The 20,910-nt window shown below is 32.9% G+C and overlaps 1 protein-coding gene and 2 non-coding genes across 3 annotated transcripts; all 3 read right to left on the bottom strand.

Annotated features, from left to right (window-relative positions):
• Nucleotides 1-688: 688 nt before the first annotated feature.
• LOC123666559 (dual specificity protein phosphatase MPK-4-like) lies at nucleotides 689-16,755 on the bottom strand. Its single transcript, XM_045600672.1, has 7 exons — nucleotides 16,647-16,755; nucleotides 15,721-15,852; nucleotides 15,458-15,557; nucleotides 14,728-14,963; nucleotides 14,075-14,439; nucleotides 13,027-13,219; nucleotides 689-809 (listed from the first exon to the last, which is right to left on the bottom strand). Exons 1-7 carry the CDS (start codon nucleotides 16,753-16,755, stop codon nucleotides 706-708), a joined length of 1,239 nt encoding a protein of 412 aa, XP_045456628.1. The 3' UTR covers nucleotides 689-705.
• On the bottom strand, nucleotides 2,459-2,662 carry LOC123667307. The gene has a single exon (XR_006745419.1). It is a non-coding gene; the product is annotated as a small nucleolar RNA U3 (small nucleolar RNA).
• LOC123667322 lies at nucleotides 5,378-5,581 on the bottom strand. Its single transcript, XR_006745420.1, has one exon. It is a non-coding gene; the product is annotated as a small nucleolar RNA U3 (small nucleolar RNA).
• Nucleotides 16,756-20,910: the final 4,155 nt, after the last annotated feature.

Raw genomic sequence — 20,910 nt, 5'->3', positions numbered from 1 at the left:
ATAATTAAATATAGATTGGAAGATGCAGAACCCTACAGAATAACAAACATTTACTAAACGCTAACAGGCTAAATGTATGCTGAAGAGACATGACACAGGGTATAGCTATCGGCATGGATATTGACCACTGAACTTGAACTTTACACAAACATTTTTTATGTACTTCTAAATTTAAACAAATGGACATTCATTAAGTCACACTGATTGGATACACTGGACTATATGACGGTCCTGTTAATACTACAAAATAATTATTATGTCTCAGCTATACACTTAACCAAGAATCTTTCAGTATAAATGTCTACTAACTGATATGACACGGTACTACAAAAATTTGCTAAATGTTCAATTAAATATACATGTATTAAAATACGATGTTACAAATAATTATATATACCTTTTGTTAAGATAAAATAAGACATTTTAGAACAGTTACTAATTTTTAATGCATAATTTACGTATAGATTGTGAAGTTTATTCCAGACTTTTATTGAGCATCAGTTACTTTTATTATACTTATTATACAAGATTTATTACACTCAAATAAGACATCTTTGAATAAGAATTGTATCATAAACAAATATAAAAACATTTATATGGATAGTCGTGTTAATATTATAATTCATTGAATAATATGAGTTGGATTTTGTAAATAAATATTATCTTAATCTACCTCTGGGTACGTTAGTTTTACGTTGAGGATTATTATACAGTAATCTGTACATTTTGTACAATATTCGACCACTCCACCTTCGAAGGCACTAAGTAAAAAGCGGGAGCTACTTTTTGACCGCAGGGACATTTACAACCTGAAAGAAAAACAATTTTTTATTTTTTTTTTAAATATGATTTAATATTAGAATTTTAATAGTTTTTTTTTTGTGATAAAAGTCACAATGTCAGAAATAATGTGCATTTGCATAGGGTGGTCCAACCATAATTCACGATGTTAATTGTGAGTTACACCTTAAGGTTAAGTTTTTTGTCCAACTTAATTTAACATTTCTTTGTTTCAAATTCAACCATTGAGGTACACAATTGAGCAGCGCGTTGAAATTGTTAAAGCTTTTTACGAAAATAGGCGTTCAAATCAAATGCATTTCGTGCACATCGTAATTTTTTGGTCAATATAATCGACCAAATGTGTCCACAATCGGGAGAACTGTGCGCAAATTTCAGCAAAGCAGGTCTGTAGGAAATGTAAAAACACTTGTGCATGCTCGTCTAGTTCGTTCTGCGTAAAACATTGCTGTTGTACGCGATAGTGTGGCAGAAGAGCGGTCGACCTCGATTCGTCGTCGTGCCCAACAATTGAACATCTCACGAACGTCAGTGATGCGAATTTTGAATAAAGATTTGAATTTTCACGCTTAAAAGTTTACCTGACTATACGAGCTGAAGCCTACTGACCATTTCAAGCGTCGTCAATACGCCGAATGGTTGGTTGAACATTTGAACAAATAGAAGTGAATGTTGACTTTACAAAGAAAATCATATTCAGCGACAAGGCACACATTCACCGCAGTGGATACGTTAACAAGGACCTTCTTCAAATAAGGTCGGCTAAGCAGTTACCACGAATGGTGTTCAACAACGGACTTCTTATGCCCAGAAATTGGGTATATGAACCTGGATGATAAGTGGTTTCAACAGGATAGTAGTACAACTTGCCACTAAGCCAACGAAACAATGGCTCTTTTGCGCGAGAAATTCAAAATTCAATGGCCGTTATCTCATGTCGTGGCGATGTTAATTGGCCGTCACGATCATTTGATTTGACACCGTTGGATTTCTTTCTTTGGGGGTATTTAAAATATTGAGTGTACGTCAATAAGCCAATAACACTCGAGAGCTAAGGGATGAGATAATTCGACACATTAACGAAATTGAACCTCAATTATGTCACACTCATTGAAAATATCAATTATCATAATAAAAAATATTCAGATGATTCGCTGAAAACTTTGTTTTATTTACAACTAGCTGCCCGGACAGGCTTCGTTCTGTCAAAAGTTAATAGTAAAATTTAAATAAAGCAAATATTGTTTTTTTTAGATTTTTTTTTGTATTGAAACCTTCCGTGGGTCTTATGGAACATACAAAAAATAATAATAATAAGTCGAATTGGTCGAGCCAGTCTCGAGTTATGCGCTTAGAAACATTCATTTTCATTTATATAGATTAATATCGTGCGAAGAACGAGGATTTCAATAAATTTTGAATAGGTACAAAAGTACAGCATTGATTCCAAAAACTATTAGTTATTATACAGTGTAAGATACAATGAGTTGAGAAAGCTAATGATAATACTCTTTATTTTACACAACAACAATCAACATAATAACATATTACAAACAAAAAAACACTGTACAAAGGCGGTCTTATCGCTAGCTAAATGTCACCGGTACAATTTCCTTTATAACCAATGTTCAAACAATTATTTATAAGTGATAAAAAAGCCACTCAGACAGCGACAACGCCCCACGCTGCACTCCCTCGGGAGCGCAGTGAACGATCATCGAGGGCTGGCGGCCAGAGCCGCCGCCCGCCTCACGCTCAGGGCGCCGCGCCACATCTCCTCATCGCGGCCGGTACGATCACACGTAGTGTGTAGATCTCGTGAAGAGCTTACTATAGAAATGATCCTATGAAGTAAGGTCTTAACTCGAACTCCGCGACCGGCCGATGTCATTGTGCGCGCGAGAATTTGGCCAGCGCGATGCAGAATTGGGCGCGATATGTAAAGCGCCATCTAGTGGCTGATTGAAAAACTGCGTCGTTAGGTTAAATCGTATTTACGTATGCGTTTATTATTAATTCCAGTTACTTCTGTAGTATATAAGGGTTTCAACCTCGCACCTTTATTTTTTATTTGTTTATTAATGATATTTACTTTATATGCAACCATCTAGCAACAAGTTACGGACCTTTTTTCACTCACTTTTCTTAAGGTTTCACAGTTACACATAAAAAGCTTACGTTCTTTCCAGTTTTATTTGTATATACTCTTTTAACGATGTTATTTTTTTTTTTCAACGACGCTAGGCTTGAGAGACATGCAAAATTGGCATTTTTGCACGTCGCCTTTGGTACCTTTCACACAATGTTATAGATTCATTGATTACAAACATTGCCTTTTGCTGATATCAGGTGTTTGTTATCTTTAGTAAAAATGAGTGTGTTGAAGAGAGTATAAACGTTCACTGGCAAAAGAATATGTGGCTTATCATTCCATTATATTTAACACAAATAATATAAATAATATTTCAACTATTTTATGGTCGCTCTACAAAAAAAAAAAAATTAAAGCCAAACCTACATTTAAGATTGAGAAGCATAAAATTTACTTTTTCACTTTCTCCCATGTTACAATGAATAATAAACTGTGTTGTTAAGTTAATTCCGAAAATGATAAATATAAGACGTGAAATTTTGCACAAACGGTTCATAGAACTAAAGGTCATAATTTTTTTTGCCATTTGAAGAATCTAACACATACACTCAGATAGCACATAATTATGTAGTTTCAGACACATTTATTTTTATTTTCTGCTACGGCACGGCAGTAAAGAATATAGTCACCCCTTCTCTTCCCGTGGGTGTCGTAAGAGGCGACTAAGGGATAACACGGTTCCACTACCACCTTGGAACTTAATAAGCCGACCGATGGCGGGATAACCATCCAACTGCTGGCTTTGAAATACACAAGCCGAAGACGACATTTTTGGCGCGAACTTGTGGAGACCCATGGCTTGCAGTGGACTGCGATAGGCTGAAGCGAGAGAGACACGTTTATTTTTAGGAGCAACGTGTTTTATTTAAAAAAAAAAGAACAATAATTTATTGAAGTATAATGTGTGAATAAAAAGCAATGGCGCAAGCTTATGGCGAAAATAAATATTTTCAAACTTATAGCGACAATAGTATATTTCATTACAAGTGCGGAAAGGCTGACTTGTTCCGTCTGTCATTCTGTTTCATTTGTCGGAACTCTTTGCAATGACGGTTCCGCACGTGTACTGGACGACTATTTTTAATACCGTTACAAAAAAATTAAGCAATTTAATAAAATAATAAAAAGAAAATTTCTGAAAAATGGCGCCTACCGTAGATTATAAGCAGTTTTTTTTTTCTTCACCCATTCTGGTAGGCAAAGGGAACTATGCCCATACAGCCAAGTCTTCAATAGAAGTTTTTTATTGATATGAAATGAAAATGAAATTCAATGAGATGAAATGAAATGAAACCTAACCAAACTCATTCAATCAAATCATTAAATCTGATATTGAAACAAATTAGTAGCTTCTTTTTGAAATATAAGTATTTGCATGAATCATAAAAACTTCTATGAATTTTTTTAGTAAAAACTTCATGGTTGGTTTTTCTTTTTAATAGACATCGTTTTGAAAGTTGGGAAAGAGAACGCACGAGTTCGGGAAAGGTAAAAAAAGCACAAGTATGTAATAGCCCACATCCCGAACGCTATACGTCCCTGCAATACGCCATTTTTTGAGCAACTGTATCAAAATAAATATTTTCAAGTTTATAGCGAAAATAAATATTTTCATCTCATTTTATTTCAATATTTAAATATAAAGTTAAACTCAGTGGCTTTGGGAGACACCGGCTATCAAAGGCGTACAAAATGCCAACTATCTTTCATTTTATAAAGCGTAACTTTTTGATATTTTGCTCGAAGTAATATTAGAAATCACCTCAACTATTGTCCCGACTTTTTCTAATTTAAATAACGTCATAGTATAAAAGTGAATTTCATGCATGTTCCTTGGGTAGCTATTAGAGGATGTTGTGTAAAAGTTGACCGTGGGTGCAAGCACGAAACAATTTTGTGCACCTTTGATAACTGGTATTTGCCAAAGCCACGATTACTCCAAATTCATGTTTGGCCATTGCTTATGCCGGTGTTGGAACCATGCGCTGAGATATTTTCAGCTTTTATAATATAATGAGTCTGACTCTCGAGGGATCTTGATATAAGTAGTATTACATTTAAATTTTATAAACCAATAATTGATTCTTTCCATTATAACCAGCAAATTATTTTAAATCTGTATATAAAATATTCAACATGTCTTAAAAAAAAGGACAATGTAAACATTTTTTCATACCATTCGCTTTCTAAATCGTCTATAAATCAGTTTTTTTGTCTTTTTGTAAGAATTATGCAGTTAACAGTTATTTTTCTGACTCATTCATTGGCCCCGTTAGTGTATTTAAACAAACGCTTTATCAATATATCATTATCTCACTTATATATTGTTTTATTTTTTTAAACTTAAATTTTACACTGGTCACTGACAAATATTAGTTACTCGCTACTGCTAGCGCATCATCATAGAATTTATAATTTTAAAAAGCCACTCAGACAGCGACAACGCCCCACGCTGCATTCCCTCGGGAGCGCAGTGAACGATCATCGAGGGCTGGCGGCCAGAGCCGCCGCCCGCCTCACGCTCAGGGCGCCGCGCCACATCTCCTCATCGCGGCCGGTACGATCACACGTAGTGTGTAGATCTCGTGAAGCGCTTACTATAGAAATGATCCTATGAAGTAAGGTCTTAACCAGGGGGGAGACACTTTCCTATAATAAGATGATTAACAAAGATAAAACTGCCATCTGTTTTATGGGGTAACAAACTTTTCGGCAAACAGTATATATAAGCCTCAACAGGTGGCACTATAATTCAGAATTCAATTAAGTATTCCCATACCAAAAATTTACTACCATTTAGGTACAACTTCATGGTTCTAAAGTTTAAAAAAAAACTTATTAGGTATTTTTCAATTCAATATTAGACAAAAAAACATTATATTTTTGTATAATTAGTCAAAAATTAAGATAATTTGACCACAATGTTCGTCTTGTTTATTTTGTCCTCTGAGTTTTAAGTAAGTAGTATTTATCAATAAAAAAGTCAAAGCTGGCAGCCCTAACTGAACGTTATACTGGCTTTTTTCAAATCAGTTGCTTTATAAAATTTTGAATTATTAAAATTTTGTGATTCAGTTTTGCCTTGGTATATAATTTATTTTGCCATTTAATTTTCGTTTTGCGTTGAGTTGAGTTGTTTCTCCTCCGTATTGCCGAAAGTTATTGTTATTTGCGCTTCATTTTCCTTCTACGTTGAGTTGAGTTTCGTCTCCTCCGTATTTACTGAAAGTTTAGTGCTTCAATTTGAGATAGGACTCTAGAATTGCGAGAAAGACGATTGTTTTATTGCGATAAAGTTTGCGAAGGACGCTGATTCGTGTTAGATACTAAGTGTGCCTGAAATTGCAAGAATGCCGTGCTCCTGCGCTTTTGGGTGCAAACCTTCAGCCGGTAAGCTTTCATTAAATTGATTAAAATAGGTACTAAATTCTTACGAAATACTTATAATACATATCTGTAAATTATATACGAACTATTTATAAGCTTAAAACTATAAGCTTTGACTATATTAGTCATCTGAATGTTATAACATCTTTTCTAAGCTCTCAGTTTACTCAAAATTTTGTAAACTTAAGTTAGAAGGAAAGGAGAAAGTAATAAATAAATAAATTGATAAATTACATGACACCAGTTACCTGTGTCCAAAAACAGGAAATTGGATTTAGTATTCCTTATATGTTATATAGGACATGATCGACTGCCTGACCATAGCAGATGTCTCTTCGTCAAATACAATTCAATGGATAAACTTCAAACACATTTAAAATTCATCACACACATTTTTTTTTTCAGGTGTTCCAATGCACAGATTCCCCAGTCAAGAAAAGTTTCCTGAGCGCTTTAAGACTTGGGTTACTCTCTGCGGGGGAAAACTTGAAACATCTGCTGACTATAATATTTATAAGGAGAAAAGAGTTTGTGATAGGCATTTTGTCGAAAAAGATCACAATCGTAACAAAAGACTCAATGCTTTAGCAGTTCCTTCACTTTATTTGGCAGGTAAGAACTATTATTTGTTTAATTTTTTTTATCTATATTTATTATGATACTGTACTAGCTAACTCACCTAGGGTTTCAGTGAGGTAAATAACTACTAAACAAATGTGTGATTCACATACTACCAATTTTAAATGCATGCTGGCTGATCATTTCAAGATCCTTTATAGTTTTGATCGGAGGTGATTTCCGGTGGGCCTTAAGTGGTTGATGAACTTGTTATTGGGATAGGTTATTTGCTTATCTGTCCTGCTTTTTTTTACTTAAAGTACCTTTTTTGTTTTTGTTTAGGTTTAATTAAAAAAAAAAAAAACTACACATACATTATATATAATAATTTTAATATTACTTTAGAGTAATATGTTACAAAATATATATCAAAATTCACAAGCAGGCCAAGTATTAAAAGTACATGACACACTACTCAGAACCTAAGGCTTCATCTTTCAGAAAATAAGTTATGTCTTAAGGCCCTGGGATCTTGGTCTATTATATTGCAATTACAGCTTTACATCAATACTGATGCTTGGAAGAGTAAGGGATGAGATGGCATAGCTACTCATAAACTTTGGGATAATTATGACAACATATAATAAACATGATATACGAAACTTAAAGACAGGAATGTAAAAAAAAAGGGGTTTTAATTGTTTTTATTTCTCTACTTACAGAAATTCCATTGTTTCAAGCACTTGAGCCTGATATGGAAAACGTTGCAAGATCATCGCAAATCAATAAATCAGGTAAAGGATACAACTTACTATCCATTAAAAAGCAACAAAATTGTTTTCTCTTGATTTATTTAGGTATAATTTAATTTGCATAGATTATTACCTCTTCAGGTCAATGAAAATGGTCTTTACATATTATTACATTATGTATTTCATTTTCTATTTTAATTGTGTAGTATGCTTTTTATAAATAATTTCATTGGAAGCTGGAAGATTGGATTCATTTTTTTTTCTCCAATCATCATTAAAAATATACACTACATATTATGCATAACCTAAAATTATTTGAATTTCAGGGAAAACTTCTAGCACTGCAGACACAGTTTTGTCTCATGTAATGGAAGAACACAATTACTTTGCTGCTAGAAGGGAAAGACAACCAGCTTTTAAAAAACGTAGGTGTAATTTCTCTACTATATATCTTGGACAAATTACTCCTGACCCTCTTTACAGTTTTCAAGTGATTTAATGTAATTATTATTTGTAGGTTCCAAGAAAACACTGGGGTTCAACTGCGCTCCAGTCAGTAATATGCGTACTGAAATGAAGCAGCTACGTAGTGAAATTTGTCGTTTGAAGAGGAATGGAAGTTACATTTCAAGATTGAACAATGCACAAAAAGTGTCTGAAAGTGTGGCATTTCAACAAGCTTTAAATAAGATGTCAAAGCCGTCGCAGTTATTTTTAAACATGCAATTGCAAAATGTAAAAAAACCTAAAGGCAGACGTTTCACAACACCAGAAAAAATATTGTGTTTGTCAATATATAAAAAAAGCCCAAAATGCTATGAATTTCTTCAAAGAACATTTACATTGCCATCAGCAAAAGCTATGAAAAGATTATTAAGTAAAATAAAATTGTGTCCTGGCATAAACCCAGTTATATTTGAAAAAATTAAAAAGACTGTGGCAGAAAAGTGCAAGGCTGACAAACTATGTAGTTTGTCATTTGATGAAATGTCCATAAGTCCACAAATAAATTATAATAACCAAAAAGATATATTTGAAGGTTTTGCGCTTAATGATGACCATCAGTTTGCTAACCATGCTCTTGTGTTTATGGTTAAAGGGGTCAAACAAAATTTCAAGCAACCGATTGCATATTATTTTACTAGTTGTTTAAAAAAGACAGAATTAAAAAATATAATAAAAACAGACATCCGTCACGCTCAGGACTCTGGTTTAATAATAATAAATACAGTATGTGACCAAAGCACCGTAAATGTCAGTGCTATAAACGAATTGATAGATGAAACGAAAGCATCTTATTTGAGGAAAGGAGTTGAGTGGCGGTATGACTGCTTTTCTATTAAGGGTCGTAAAATCATTCCTCTGTTTGATACTCCCCATTTAATAAAAGGTATCAGAAATAATTTGCTTACTAAAGATTTAGTATATACAACAAAAAATAAAGAAAAACTTGTTAAATTATCATTTATCAATTAATTATCTTGTTGTATTATCAAAAGGTTTATGGAGCTGACAAATCATATGGCGATCTTAAATTATTACATAAAATTACTGAGGAGCATATTGATCCTGAAAAAATAAATAAAATGCGAGTGAAGACTGCAACACAGATTTTTAGCCACAGTGTTGCAGTTGTTACTGACCATCTGACTGCAAGGGGAGATCTGCCAGAGGAATGTCTACAACTGGTAGATATTACGCTTCTACTTGACAATTTATTTGACTCTTTAAATGTAAGTACGTTAAATATACCAGATGGTAAAATTTTTAAGGGAGCAGTCAAATATAATTCGCCCCACCATGAACTATGGAAAGAAAGCAAAAAAGTTTTAAAAACTGTAAAATTTATACAAAAAAGAGTTTCAGGAAATAAAATTCGATTAATTACAGCAACTGTACCATCAATCACAAATCTTATCAGAACCATAGAGGGTGTGGAAGCAATTTGGCAAGTTTTGTTTAAAAAGTTTGGTCTAGACACTATGTTGACAAGAAATTTCAATCAGGACCCCGTTGAAAATTTTTTTGGGAATATCAGAAGTTATGGAGCAAGGAATAATGCCCCTAACACAATTTGTTTTGAAGGTGCATTTAAAGCGTTGCTTTTAAATAATTATAGCTCTCCTCATTCGAGGAGAGCTAATTGTGAAGAGGATGGAAATGAATGTTTGCAAAATTTAGACTTTTTTTTAAGAGAAAATTGCAACACCTCTATTCCAGAAGAAACATCTGATATTCCCAAAGAAACACATTTTAATGAAGATTTGTGTGTTGAAATGCAACCTCAAGAAGATGCAGGACAGGGAAATTATGTTTGTGGATGGGTCTTGACAAAATGCTTAAAAAAAATTTGTAAATCTTGTCAACAATGCCGAAAAACTTTAATTAACACAGCCAATCAAAATAATAAATACATAAAAGCAAAAGAATATTGCAACAAAACTTGGCTGTGTTATCCAAGCGAACTTGCTGAAAAATGCTTCCATAGTATTCAAAATATAACGAAATCATTTTTAAAAAAGAATATTCCCAAAAAAGATATTAAGAAAAGTATTATTGTACTTTGTGATATATTGGTGGAATATCCCTTTGATTGTTTAATCCATAAAGAAAAGCTAAAAGCATGTTTTTTAGATTTGACAATTAATATTATTTTGTACAGTTGGTGCAGAAATATTAATCGAATTTTGTCCGGAAAAATCACATATGAAGGTGAAGAAGAGTTAAAGAAAAACGCTGCTATTTATTACAATAAACGTAAACATTATAAAAATAAAAAATAGTTTGAAAATTAAACTTTTCTTATTTTAGCTATAAATTCCTACCCTTTTGTGAATTCAGAGAATACTAGGTTTGTTCTAATAAGCTATTTATATTATATATATGTGGCATAATAAGTATATATTATTTTTTAGTCACTTTATTTATTGGTATAGGAAAAAGTTCATTTGCCACAATATTAATTAAATAGCAGACTGGAACATTATTGTGGTATAATTTTTTTTGATATCTGAAAGCTATAATTTTGTCGTGTTAGCACTGTTCACAGGAAATCAATATTTTGGCGCCAAACTATAAGATCTTCGTTAAGGAATATTATGGATATCCTGACTTTCTGTGAATATTATCTTAATGTTTGAAAGTATACAATAAACGCAGAAAGTCGGAATAACACAATGTCCATTATATTCCTAAACAAAGAACTTCTAGTTTGGCGCCAAAATATTGAATTCCTGTGAATAGCATGGTAGATACCAACCATATTCACGTATGCATGTATATATATATATACACCAATTAGTGTTGGAACCAAAAACTAGATGGCGCTTCAAAATGAATTGGCTTAAAATGCTGCGAGAGGGCTCTCTTTTTCCCTATATATTATTATACTCTTTGGTCTTAACTCGAACTCCGCGACCGGCCGATGTCATTGTGCGCGCGAGAATTTGGCCAGCGCGATGCAGGATTGGGCGCGATAGGTAAAGCGCCATCTAGCGGCTAATTAACAAGCACTGGTAATATCGATCCGAATGACAGCACAGCACAAAATATAACCTAAATTTTAAGTTTAATCATTTTTTTTTAGTATATTACTTTTATAGTACTTTTCAAGTCCGAAATAATTCATTCACTAACAAATTTCCGCAAACCATTTAATGTGATTGGTTGTGGTTCATTATTGACGATGATTGAGGATAGAATAAATAAAACATTTAATCTATCACCTTTCCAGTATTTTTTTTTTTATGGTTTTGGAATTCTTCATACTGAAATAATATAATTGAGTGCCTCCTTTGATGAGTGATATGTCATGTTATACCGTTTTTGTGAAAAAAATACGAATATTTTGGTCCAATTTACGTTCTTCTATCTGCTATTGTTACGGAAATATTTAACTGTTAAAAAATTCGTTAAAATAGATATTTGTCAAGTTTTATGCTTTGTGATTTAAGTGCGATTGTATTGAATTGCAGTTAATTTTCAGTACATTTTTCATGAATACTTTTGAACCTAAAATTTTCGTAATCTGGTAAAATTTAAGTAAATTATGTGGCTAGGAGAGTAATAACAAAAAGAATAAGTTAAGGCTTATATCTATATCTTTTGTTTGAGGGACATTCCGCTAGGATCATTATTCTAGATTTTGCCCAAAGAAATACTTTACGTGTAAGGTGAACCTATCACTTATCACATAATTTAAGCAATTAATAATTGTGAAAAAAAATACAACTCATAAGTTCTTTTCCTGTAAAATGATGATTTACGTCTTGTATCACAGGTCACGAGAGGCACAGGATTATGTTTGCTTGCAAACGAAAGAAAACCAACTTCAATTTACATTCAAAGGTACTACGACGTAGGTAGAATAAATTATCCATGAAACACAAACTATTATCACTTGCCAGATCTCAATCGAATTTCAATGTGACCACATGACCCCAGTTTTCGATTAAAAAATATATCATCATCGGTGAACTCAGTAAATAGGTTTGAAGTAGCACAAAAAAAAAATCAAATTGAGAACCTGCTCATTTTTTTGAAGACAATTATAAAAATAACTTAAGCCTCTCGCTAAAAAAGAAAGCATTTAACACCTGCATACTACATTGCTTAACATATGGATGCGAAACCTGAAGCCTCGCTAAATTATTGAAAGAAGAACTTGCCGTTACACAAAGAGCAATGGAGAGGAGTATGAAGGGCTTTAAACGTCTGGATAAGGTATCTCTACGACAATTAACGGAAATTACCGACATACTCGAGTGAATCGATCAACAGAAGTGGAGATGGGCAAGTCACATAAGTGAGATAAAATGAGAAAATGAAGCAAAAGTATTACAGAATAGTATCCACGAGATGGTAAAGGGAAATGACACAAATCACAAGAAGCAAGAACAAACTGGAGAAGAGTAGCTCAGGACAGACAACAATTTAGATCAGGGGTGTCAAACTCAATTTTGCGGTGGCCCATACATATATTACATTTAGAAAGTATAGGTGAGCCAGATTCAAATAAAAAAAAATGTACTAAATCATTATAACATTTTAATTATTTAAATCGAGTGAAGTCATGATTCTTTTTTCTGTGACAAACTGCGATCGCAGGCCGTGTTGATACGGCCCCGGGGGCCAGATATGGCATTTTGACATCCCTAATTTAGATTATTGGAGGCCTTTGCTAATAAGCATGGCAAACTAAGAAATATTTTATAGTTTTGTATTTGTATTTTCACTATTTTTTTCTGAATAAATAACTTTATTATTATTAGAAACTCACGAAGAACTGAGTATAGTTATTAGGTAGTCCATAGCCACCCATAACAAAACCACACACCTGTAAACAACAGGGCTTATTATAGGTATTGAGGTACTTACCCATAACCCAACTGAAGCTGCCGATTTTATTAGCACACTTGGGGCAGTGCAGCTTGCCCTGCGGTGAGTTCTGAACGTCCTTCATCCAGCTCATGGGCTCCACGAACCACATGAGGCGGCAGATCTCCGGAGCATCCGCCCTCGCCACTATATTTGCATCCACCATATTCTGCTCATTGTAGCCATCGAGTATCTAAAAGTTTTTAGTTACAATTAATCACATACTAAAAAATATTATCAATTTTATTTGTCAATTTTTCTAATTTTACTGCATGTCTCATCCCGCAGTAGCCTCAACCCCCTAAAAAAAACTATAATTCCAATAAAAAGTGTAGTCTCGTAAAGGTTATACATAATTTGATAAGTAAATTTTGTGGCTCATTTAATGATCGTCTTTGGAATAAAGAATTATAATAAACATTTAAAATCTATATAAATATAAAGAAAAACCGCAAAATAGATGTAACAAATTGACTCCTAATATATGTATATAAGCTTTAATAAGCCTACAACTACTACTTTTTAATTCTACTACTTTTTTAATTCTAATACTTAACAGGTTTTTATGGAATAATAAAGAAATTAGAAAATTTCAGAAGATGTAATGATTATTTAAACTTCATGTATTTGATACTTTGCAGGATATAACAATGTCTGCCTGGTCAGCTATTTACTATTGAAATGTAAATTAACTCTTCATCACATCAGCCTATCACAGTCCACTACCGGACATAGGCCTCTACAAGTTCGAGCCAAAAATGGCGTGAACTCATGTGTTTTGCCCATAGTCACCACGGTGGGCAGGCGGGTTAGTGACCACAAGGCTGGCTTTGTCGCACCGAAGTCGCTGCTGCCCGTCTTCGGCCTGTGTATTTCAAAGCCAGCAGTTGGATGGTTATTCCTGCCATCGGTCGGCTTTTTAAGTTCCAAGATTGTAATGGAATTGTGGTATCCCTTAGTCGCCTCTTACGACAGCCATGGAAAGAAAGCGGGAGAGGATTTTTTTTTAAATAAACTAACTCTTAGTTTATTTAAAAAGAATAAGTACCTGGCTAGGACCTTCATCGCTATCCTGGTAACTGTTATCGTTCTTGCCAGGACTGGTATCATCGCTTGGTTGATCAATCTCAATCTTATTGTCCATTATCTGACAAGCGAGACTTTTTAACTTCTCTATTAACAATTGCCCGTTTTCAGCACAATTAATACCAGTTAATTTGCTTGGCGGAGGACGAATGTTCTTCTTGGCTAGTTCTACTTTAACTTGTTTGGGTAGGTGAGGTATTATGTTACTCTGGTTAGCGACTATCCTGCGACATTTCTTGCAACGGTAGACTATTGGATCTGGACGTTCTCGGATCAAGCCGGGGTCTGGTTTTATTAGATCAGCGAATAGTTGAGGTAGTATTTTCACTGTAAATTCAAATACTATTGTGAATTAATACACTATATTGTGACGTAACATTAATGAGTTCAAAATGTATATTATGAGATTATTTTATTTACACATATCACTTAGAAAATTCAATAAATGTCGTGACTTTTAACACTAAACCTGTAACTATTAAAAAGTATGTCTTATTACATATTATGAAAATGTCAATTTAGTTAAGAGTATAAAATTTTTATACACTATACAATTGGCTGAACATTCAGCTGATATTTAATAATATATAGAGATTTTATTTGTATGATAATGACCTTGTTTCAATTTCTGTCCTGCCATTTTCAATCTGAACTGTTTAAATCTCGGATCATCCTTATTAATCTGATAGCCCATATGTCCAAACAGTTTGAGTTGAGCGACGAAGCCAACATTTGGTCCAATGAAACGTCTCTTTGTCTTCACTAAAAGAAACGCATCTTCATAGCAAAGGCCATACTTCTCCATTATATATGCTATAACTACGGCCGCAGATCTTGATACGCCAAAATAACTGGAATTAATATAGTTATGTTAAAGAAAGGTACAATTCTCAAAACAGCAAATGTAGAACCGTTTGCTCTCGCGCTAAGACCCAAAAAGAGATTGAAAAATTTTATGGAGTATAACTATACTCATTGAACACACACAAGCCTGAGACTCAGGTCACCGTAGTAGATCCATGTGCACCATTGTTGTGCCATTTTGCAGCAGCCCGACTGGCGAAGTACCTCGACCTTACAGAAGATCACAGCTAAATAATACTACTTAAAGCATTGTTATATTCCTGTGGTGAGTAAGATGACCAGAGCTTCTGGGGAGGATTGACGGTCATGTAGGTAACACGATTGAGATTCTTCTGGTATTGCAGGCATCTATGAGCTAAGGTACTATGAGATTAGATGTACACTTGTTTGCCAATCTAGTTGTATAAAAATATGAATTTTCTTTCATCTTCTAACTCTTTCATTTAATATTAATGATTTAAATATTAATAATTTGTATTACCAATGAACAAGAACTGTTCCTTTGTTTGCAATTGCTTGCCTGATGAACTCATTGCTCTCTGGTAGGTGACTGATGAGATCTTCTTTGGGCACATCTGCCACTGAAAACAAATAAGGATACTTTTAAAATAGGATATATAAAAGTGGTTACTTTGAAATGCCATTTTACAAATTAAAATTATATTTCTTTAATTAAATATTGTTAATGTGAAGCTACCAAAGATTGGGAAGCTATATAAATAAAAAAGAAATTTAAGTACTTACATTTCATAAATTTAAATGTTAGGTGAGTCCTATCCAGTATAGACCTCGGCAGTGGCACCAGGTCTATTGTAAGGATGTGGGTTACTTTCAGCTGTTCTAACGTTTTAAAGTCTCTAGCACACGCTAGGTTACCTGAAAATTATAATTATTAATATTATAAGAAAGGTAAAAATTTCTAACAGGTTGATGATGATGATGATTAACGGGCCATTTTCCGCAACTCGACGTCTCCGTGCGCCTATTTTTCGTGACTGGCTGTGGACACTATTCATGCTAGCTCAGCTCCTTAAGGAAGCCTAGCAGACCCTTCATGTTGCCCATGACTTCCTGGAACGACCTTGGTATCCCGAGTTCTAACAGGTTAATCATCTTTCTATTATAATGGTACTAAGTTGTCTTATAAAAAACTACATTTTATATTTTATTTACTGTTAGCATAGTTGGCATAAACTTTGCTTTCTGCTCGAGTGGTTGTGGGTCAAGTTTAGTCCCGTGTCTGGTTGTAATATACTACTGTACTGTTTTCAAGCAGTATTGTGTTCCTGTTGGTGAGTAAGGTGACCAGAGCTTCTGGGGGGATTGGGAATTGGGTCGGCAACGCGCTTGCGATGCTTCTGGTGTTGCACGTGTCTATAAGCTACGGTAATCGCTTACCATCAGGTGAGCCGTACGCTTGTTTGCCGACCTAGAGACATAAAAAAAAAAAAAAAAAAAACTAATAACACAGGCATTGTTGCCTATGAAATTAAATGGAATGAAAACATTTACTTTTTAGTTGATAGTTAATATATTTTATATTTATTTATCTTACTATGTATATGATGTAAAATACAATAAATTAAAATATTGATGACATAAACGATTCTTATGATATTATGATATTAATTCGATAGATTAAAAAAAATGTAGAATCAAACAATACTCACCTAGGTAAAGGCCATCGTCAATGAGGTCTACACTAATATCTAAATTATCATCTTCCAAATCATTTTCGTCTGAGGCGTGGATTTGTACGTCAGCTATTTGTTTTGCCATTTAGTCTAGAAACTTGAAAATAAGAAACGAAAATATTTGATTTAAATTCACATATACACTAGAAAACAACTTTTGAAGCGGTAAATTACACAATTTTTAAGACCAAAACACAATGTAAACAATTTTCACCTTTAGAAGAAAAATCAATACTTTAAAGTACTCGAATAGTTTCAATTTATTTATGGTCCAATAAGATCCCAAGTTACAGGACTACATAAAAAAAATTGTTTATAATAAAATTAAGCGTGAGAATGACCAAATAAATAATAAATATAACAAAATTTGTTACGTATTACGATTGTGTTCTGTATTGCGCGCGTAAATTGTTATTTGTAATTTGACCACAGAGTACTGTACATATACATCTAAATTTGACAGATCACGTTGAGATTTGGGTTTACTTATTGCCATAAATAAGAATATTAAAATTTTAATAAAACGTCATAAGTCAAATGAGTAAATAAAAACACGATTTATGTGTAGCTTTTGTTATTTCTTAAATAAGAAATAAATAATAAACTTGGTAGGAGGCACAACTTGTTGCAGCTCCTACTACTTTCTTATAGCAATTTAAATATAAAAAGTTAATTATTTATTTTACACAGGCGTCATGGCACATATCTCTTAATATGGCTAAAATATTTATTAATTTCTAAATTTTGCAATAAACGTAGGAATTGTGTCAAAAATTGTACGCTAGTAAATAAAATCAAAGGCTACAAAGAATATTAAAACCACTGAAACGCATTTATACAAATAGGGTAATACACATTTTTTTATTATAAACTAGCTGACGCGGTGAACTTCGTAGCGCCGCTTTTTTTTTAGTATTTTTTTTATACAACTAGGTTCGCAAACAAGCGTACGGCTCACTTGATGGTAAGTGATTACCATAGCTTAAAGACGCTTGGAACAACACAAGCATCGCCAGCGCGTTGCCTACTTTACTCCAAATCGTTTATACATTAATGCAAAATAACTTTTTTTAAACGAATAAAGCGTAAATATTTTAAAGTTTGTTAATAAGCATAATTATTAAAAACGAAATTATGCATTGGTGTCATAAGCTACACTGTGGTAGGAAAATTGAAGTAAAACTGTTTGTATAGTATTCTACCCCCTGATTCTAATTCTCTCTCTAGTTTATTCCCAACTACGGCTGTGTAAACTTTATCCACAACTGGTGAAACAGATCCATAACTATGCAATGACTTCCAAATGTTTGACACACACACACACACACATATGTAAAAGAGAAAATAATTTTTTAAAACTAAGAATGTAATAATGAGATTCGCGGACCGCAACTCTCAAAAAGGCAAAAAACTTTTCTCGGAATATTTTTGCGTCACAACCTCGTTACCTAATTTTTTGTACAAAACAAACTTTTAATATATCTAGTTCATTATTGACAAATATTTATTTTATTAATTGAATTTACTTGTACACTTAAATACTTTTAAAAAGTAATTTTTTAAAGTATCAGTAAGGAATTAAGATTTTTCTCTTAAAAGTAATAATTACAATTTCTTCGGTCGTAAACAAATTCTAATAATATTAATATTTTAGTACATTTCGTGCAGCAATAGTAACGGATTATAAGTATATTGATGTGCTGTAACATAATTGTGTTTGCTCGCAAACGAAAAAAAAACCGACTTCAATTACATCGACGAAAAATACAACGTAGATCGACGAAAAAATAGTCAAGTAACAACGCATTATCAAAGATTACTCAAACAACGTAGATCGACGAAAAAATAGTCAAGTAACAACGCATTATCAAAGATTACTCAAAAAGTAGTTATCACATCTCGATGAAATTTAAATGTGACCACATGATAAACTTCGGCTTTCGATTAAATTAAAAATCATTAAAATCGGTACACCTAATAAAAAGTTATTGCGGATTTTCAAGAAGTTCCCTCGATTTCTCTGGGATCCCATCATCAGATCCTGGTTCCCCTATCATGGTACTAAACTAGGGATATCTTCTTTCCAACAAAAAAAGAATTATCAAAATCGGTACACCTAGTAAAAAGTTATTGCGGATTTTCAAGAGTTTCCCTCGATTTCTCTAGGATCCCATCATCAGATCCTGGTTTCCCTATTATGGTACTAAACTAGGGATATCTCCTTTCCAACAAAAAAAGAATTATCAAAATCCGTACATCCAGTAGAAAGTTATGCGGTATAATACAACGTAGGTCGACGAAAAAAGCATCAAGTAAAAACGCATTATTAGATATAGCTCGAAAAGCAGTTGTTAAATCTCAAATAAATTTAAATGGGACTAATCGACACACACCACCTTTCGATTTAAAAAAAATTGTCGAAATCGGTCCACCCGGTCAAAAGTTCTGAGGTAACATACATAAAAAAAAATACAGTCGAATTGAGAACCTCCTCCTTTTTTGGAAGTCGGTTAAAAACAATAAAAAACAACGATTGTCATCAGATATTTATGGTAAGATATTAAATCAACATTTTACATTATTTTTAATACATTTGGAGATATCCACAAGATCTAACCAGCAACCGCTCGTTATCGTGGTCTAACTAAACCATCACATCACTAGACCAGATCAGTCAGCGTTTATTTTAGCAGGATATTAAAACATTTATAGATCAAAGTACGTATTTCATAATAACATATGGTTTTGCGAAATTACTTTCTGTTATATGCCAATTGTATAATCACTGCGACAAGACAGCTTGCGAGCCACTTTCGTAAGTTTTACCTAAGTGCTATTACCTAGATTACCTACCGTATATTAATAATTTTGTAATAACCTTTTTAACATTGCCTATTCTTCACTCGTTGTTATAAATGAAATAAGAATTACTAAATTTGACGAAAGTCCTCTTTTTCTAGTAATAAAAAATTGTTTTATTGTTTGAAATGCTTAAATTAATTTGAATTGAAATTGCATTTTTTTTTTTCGAGTAATTCAAAATTTTTTTTGTGGAATACTTTAACTAAACTGATATAGTAATTGCATTAATTGCAGTATTATTAGGCTTGACTTTTGTAGCGCAATAAAAAGGTTATAATCGTGCAACTGAAAACATTTATTAAAAAATGGATAAGTACCTATTACTTTTTCATGTATGCCATTTCTGAATTTCAATATTGTTCTGGCTCATATATTAATAAGGTAGCCTCGACACGAAGACCGTAAGTGTATGGTTGTTGCGCTACGTAAGTACAGTTGGACTTGGAAAACCACTCAAACTTTTTTTATACGGTATACGTAGGAATAATGTACGAAAACCTCCGCAGAAAGTATCTTTAGACTTGGTTGGTTTTATCCGAACTCTGAAATCACGGCGACTTTTTCCGATTACTGTTTCGGATGGTTATATTAGGTAATCAAAAGTATCGTGTTATGAGAATTGTAAATTATCAATACAATAAAAATAGATTTAAAAATTAGTCGATTTTATTTAGTAGGCTGCATATGCTTACATAGATTACATAGGTACATAAAAGCACAAATAGCACAAAGCAGGTAGTTATTGACATCGATTTCAAATAAGCCTTACTTTTCATGTCAAATAAGGTATACTGGCATATCAATACCTTAAATAAGGCATGGGTACTTATAGTAGCCAAAAACACAAAATGAACAAGTTTTGTTATGGTTGACCCTAATGACATCATCGCCATATTGGTTTTATTGTTGTATTTTTTTAAGGAAATATTTTAATATCTTTAATATGCTAATAAAATAAAATTTAGGTAGGTATGTAAAATGTGGAATTGTATCTAAATGAAATAACGCAATTTTTAGATGTTTATCTACTTGGTCGCTTCGCTTATGTTCGAGGCTTGTATTTAACCGTTTTATTGTAGCACGAAATCGTGTCATGTCCATGAAAGTATTAAAAAATTTAATCTATCTCTAGGTTATAATCAGTTGAATCCAAAAAAAAATCTTAATAATCAAAGTAATAGGCAGATAAATAAATAAAACTGAATGATAAAATAAATTTTATTCAGCAGTTTAATATATAATCAGCATTCTATTTCGGCATCATAATTTTTTTTGTAATTTTTGACTCAATAACTAAAAATCAAATGTCAAAGTATTAAATGACAAGTAAGCATGTGCCAAACCTACTTAATAAATTGTCTTAAATGTATGCAGTGAT

This window comes from Melitaea cinxia, chromosome 2, assembly GCF_905220565.1.
Source record: "Melitaea cinxia chromosome 2, ilMelCinx1.1, whole genome shotgun sequence".
In the NCBI taxonomy this organism is placed as follows: Eukaryota; Metazoa; Arthropoda; class Insecta; order Lepidoptera; family Nymphalidae; genus Melitaea; species Melitaea cinxia.
The sequence above is the reverse complement of the archived record's forward strand: the minus strand, read 5'-3'. Positions and strand labels throughout refer to the sequence as shown.

Coding starts and splice junctions, on each gene's coding strand:
- LOC123666559 (XM_045600672.1), bottom strand. CDS start 16,755: ATGGCAAAACAAATAGCTGACGTACAAATCCACGCCTCAGACGAAAAT. Junction 15,558..15,720: donor AACATTTAAATTTATGAAAT/GTAAGTACTTAA, acceptor ATTTGTTTTCAG/TGGCAGATGTGCCCAAAGAA. Junction 14,964..15,457: donor GGAACAGTTCTTGTTCATTG/GTAATACAAATT, acceptor TATTAATTCCAG/TTATTTTGGCGTATCAAGAT.